Source organism: Octopus bimaculoides, chromosome 1 (genome assembly GCF_001194135.2).
Source record: "Octopus bimaculoides isolate UCB-OBI-ISO-001 chromosome 1, ASM119413v2, whole genome shotgun sequence".
NCBI classification, from domain to species: Eukaryota; Metazoa; Mollusca; class Cephalopoda; order Octopoda; family Octopodidae; genus Octopus; species Octopus bimaculoides.
The window spans coordinates 193,619,469-193,624,389 of record NC_068981.1 but is presented as its reverse complement, the minus strand read 5'-3'; the positions used below and the strand labels follow the sequence as shown (position 1 = coordinate 193,624,389).

Genomic DNA, 4,921 nt, shown 5'->3' with positions numbered 1-4,921 from the left:
GATTGTAGGCCCGAAAGACGTATTGCACTTGTTGCTCGTGAGCTGAACCGATATAACATTGATATAGCTGCACTTTCAGAGATTCGAATAGCAAGTGAAAGTCACCTTGAGGAAGTAAGAGGTGGAGACACCTTTTTTTGGAAGGGAAGTTAGAAGGAGGAGCGCAGAGAAGCTGGTGCTGGCTTTGCAGTTTGATCTGATATTCTTAAGAAGCTGGAGGAGCTTCCTGTTCCTAAAAATGAACATCTAATGACTCTATGATTGCACCTGAAAGGTTGGTGGTTTGCTACTCTAATAAGTGCCTATGCACCTACTTTGACTAGTTGTGATGAAGATAAAACTATTTTTTATACCCAGCTGAGAGCCATACTTAGGAAAATCCCCATTTCTGATAAAGTCATTCTACTGGGGTATTTTAATGCCGGGGTTGGAACAGACTGGCAAATATGGAAGTCTCTAGGACGTTTTGGTGTAGGGAAAATGAATAGAAATTGTCTCATGTTGGTGGAGCTTTGTGATGAACATGGACTTTACATCGCAAGCACTCATTTTATGCACATAGGTCATCACACAACAACGTGGATGCATCCAAGGTGTAAAGTTTGGCTCTTACTGGATTATGTTATCATCTGCAAGCCTGACATCTATGACATGTTTAATGTCAAGTCCTTTCATGGATCGGAATGCTGCACAGACCACAGTCTGGTGCGTGCAAAGTTCCAGATGATGATTAAAGTGAAAGAGAGAAGAGGGCCAGTTGGCATTCCTTGGTGACTGAATGTCCACAAGGTATATGATGGTGTGTTAAGGAAAGAACTCCAGACTCACTTGTCCAGTATTGAAAATACTACAGTATAGGAAGATGATCGAGACCAGGTCCTTCAATGTGCTGCTGAAAGACTGGGATATGCTACTGTCAGACACTGAGACTGGTTTGATGAAAATGATGCCATAGTTTATATTCCTAAATTAGAGTCATAAAAATTTGTTATTTTTTGCAGCCATGAAATTCACAAAAATTCATTAAAGTTCAAATTAGGAAATATTACAACTAAAATAGATAGGAACTAGCAAAGCACAAAATACAATATGACCTTTGTTTCGCTGGCCACAACATTTGTCTTTCTAGTAAATAAATAATAAAATAGATTTACATTCATTTTAAAATAAGTACTCTTTATTTCAAATATTTACAAAATAACGAAACTAAAATGAATCTTCATTATTTTATGACTTCTATATAGTTTTTCTCTTACAGAAGACGAAATATGGCTGCCATGCTGATGACAATAACAGCAACCGGTACACTTTTCCTTGTGATTACTTTTATTGTCATTCTAATATCATTAAACACAGAAGCGAAGGAACTTGGAAATAATTGTGAAATTAAGATTTCTCCCGATGTCAATAAGATTTTATCTCGTTTAGTAAGATCAGACATAAAGGTTTTCAATTTTGAAGTCCATTTATCCGATAAAAGGCTTGATGTCCTATTGAATCCCGTACCATTGGATTATTTTGCGAACGCGAGACAATTTACCTGGATTCCAGATGAACCAGATGGATTAATAGCGTATAAAAATTTCTACTATGATTTTTCAATTTACTCTTTGGATTTATTAGGAGCTTACATTGCTACTCCAAGGATTGATATCGATATAAATTGTGGAAGACAAAATATTCAAAGACATGATTTAATACATTTGATTTTCGGCGAATTGAAGAGAATTGTATTTATCGATACATTGAAAATAGGAGAATCTGGTTACATGTGTTTTCTAATAAATTTATCCCAGGACATGAAGAAGAACAGCCCTGAGGCATTAAAAGCTTACAGAAGATTGAGTATAAATCGAGAGTTAGTGAAGAACTATTGCTGTAAACTCTATAAAAGTGGAAGCCATGTTTATCACCCAAAATCGATTTGTTCTGGAAATATCATAGAAAATAGTATGTTTCTCAATTATGAAAACATCGTCGGAGCTGTTTTATGGGCATATTTTCCCTTAATTATTAGTTTTCTTTCATTGGCTACATCACCTTCATTTTCCCGTCAAAATACATCGCCATTCAAATTAGAATGGATCAACAAAAACCATAATACTTACAATTTCCCTGATTTTCTTTCATGGTCATTTTGTTTCCACAATTCCACTTTCTTTGCCTCAAGACTAAGAAGATTCTTTTTTATTCTTTTTTCTCTTTCAGTAATTTTCCTGGATCTTTTGATGCATTACTTCTTTTTATATGAAACAACAAATATACTTTTCCAAGATGATATACCATTGGGTTATCTCACCTTAATATTAGGTTTCTCAAAAAGTTATGAGAATACAGATGGCTGGTTTGGGGGTCCGTTAGTGTGGTTAATCAGTTACGTATCTTTCAACTTTATCCTCTTTGTTCTTCCCAGTCGTTTAAGTGAGACTATCGCTTATAATACATTACATCAAAGATCCACTTGCACATTTCTCATTCAAAATAAGAGATTATTAGAGAAGTATGGCAATTTAAATGTTTCTACACAACGGGATTATGATTTACTCTATGCAATAATGAAAGCTAATATTTCTACTGCTTTAAACCCAAATTTCTGGCATTTAATAATTTATACGTGGATTAAACATATCAAGAAAATTTGGTTATATTACAACAAGAGAAATATTTTTTGCCAGTTGATATTGCTTTGGTTTTTTATTGCGATCACAATTTTATTTGCTGCATTTTCTGTCTGTGAATTAATTCTGTGTCTAATTTATTATGGAATCCCAACATTTTATTTGATTTTAACTTTACCATTAAGTTATTTTAAAGTTTATATTCTTCCACTATATCTGAATGTCAATTTTATTTTCAATATTGTCGCTATACTTATTACTATTCTATCGTTTCCATTTTATATATTATGGGCTCTTTATTCAATCTATATATTTCTTACAAGTTTTCAAATCTTATGCAACTACACATTTACGATAGCTGTTGCAGTTCTTGCTAAACCTGACAATGTCGGTGACATATGGTTTGTTGCCATGTTTTTCGTGTATTGCATTGCAATTGTGAACGCTAATATAAAGCAGTATCAATCAGTAATGGTTAATTCTGTAAAGCTCACTAAAGTTTTTCGTCCGAATTTAGTTCAGACAAAATATGGAGAAGAATTCATAAATGCCAATTTGTTCAAGACAATTGTTAACCATCATTTTCCATTGAGATACGAGATTGGTAAATCCATTATGAAACTGTTTCTAATCGTATCTCTTTTCTTTGCTTGCAACAACATATTAAGTCGAAATGATTTCGACTTTTCAACGTTCACAAAAATTTCTTTGATATTAATGACGTCTATGATACCTAAATTATTAGCAATAATTAATGTTAAATTTGGTTTAACTATATCCCTGACACATAAAATTATCGAAACGATTATTGTATTTGACCATGGCACAGCACCACATACCAGTTTGTCAATTTAATTATTTTCAGTAAAATAAAAGTCTGAAATTTTCTGAAATTATTTTCTATTCTCTAAATAGTTTTATCATCAAATAACGGCAATATGCATTGACGTATACAGAAATTCAGAATCACACACACAAATCAAAAGAAATCCAAAACAACATAAAAGGAAATAATTCAACATATGTCGAAATTCCGAAACCCAGAGATCTGAAACTACGGCCATTATTGCAGAACCAGCATCCAGTACACAACGCTTAAGCAACTACATAGATAATGTTCTAAAACTTTTATGTAAAATGATACCAAGTTTTATCCGGGACGATACGTCCACCAGGAAAAAAATCTAGTTAGTTTTGATGTAACTAGTCTATGCACCAACATTCCACACGACCTAGGAATTGAAGCTATAAACTTCTGGTTAACAAAACACCCGAACGATATCATGGAAATATTCTCAAAAACTTTCATTGTAGAAAGATCAAAATTAATTTTGGAAAATAATCACTCTTCCTTCGATAACAACTTCTACTTACAAATAAAAGGAACGGAGATGGGAACAAAAGTAGCCCCCACATATGCTACACTCGTTATGGGCTTCTTAGAGGTCAAACTTTATTCCCAACTAACGGAAGCATTTAACGAACAATTCTCCATTTATATAAAAAAAAAAACAATTCGAAACGATATTTGGACGATTGCTTTATATTCTGGACCAAACACTAAGAAGACTCAAGAATATTTAACTCACTTTTAAACAACTTACACACTTCAATAAAATTCCCTATGGAACAAAACTCAAAGGAATTACCATTTTTGGACTTCTAATTAAAGAAAATAATACTATAAAAACAGATATCTTCTACAAATCTACAGACACACACCAATATTTGAACTTTTATTCCTCCCATCGCTCACATGCAAAAAGGAACATACCCTTTAATATGGTAAAAAGAATTTGCACTATAGTAATAGATGCAGAATTAAGGGACACAAGATTACAGGAATTAAATATATTTCTAAAGGAACAAAAATATCCCACTAGTTTCATTGACACAGCAATCATCAAAGCAAAATACATCCTAACCACAACCTCAGAGGAAAACAAACACACAAAAATAAAAATAAAAATGAACACATAAGCATTCCTTTTGTCATCACCCACAACCCAAGAAATCATGACTTCATCAACACTGCAAAGCGATACCTCCCCAATCCTTCAACATTCATCAAGAATCAACCAATTAATAATAGACTCAAAAATGATTTATAGCAGACGGCAAGCACCCAACATAAAAAACTCTTAACCCAAGCAAAATTTACAACCACAGAAACAACAAAGAGAGTTAGAAAATGTGATGACCCTCGTTGTGGAACGTGTGACTACATTGAAGAGAGAGAGAGAGAGAGTACAGATTACTTTCAAAAACAATGACACTTTCAAAATAAATGCAAATATGAATTG

At 33.2% G+C, this 4,921-nt stretch overlaps 1 protein-coding gene across 1 annotated transcript in view; it reads left to right on the top strand.

Moving 5' to 3' along the window:
* Positions 1-4,900, top strand: part of LOC106877664 (uncharacterized) — a 6,723-nt gene extending 1,823 nt beyond the window's left edge. The window contains exon 2 of the mRNA XM_014926611.2: positions 1,259-4,900. Within this exon, the coding sequence (XP_014782097.1) occupies positions 1,269-3,473 (2,205 nt within the window). The 5' untranslated portion in view covers positions 1,259-1,268 and the 3' untranslated portion in view covers positions 3,474-4,900. The remainder of the gene's footprint in view (positions 1-1,258) is intronic.
* Positions 4,901-4,921: the final 21 nt, after the last annotated feature.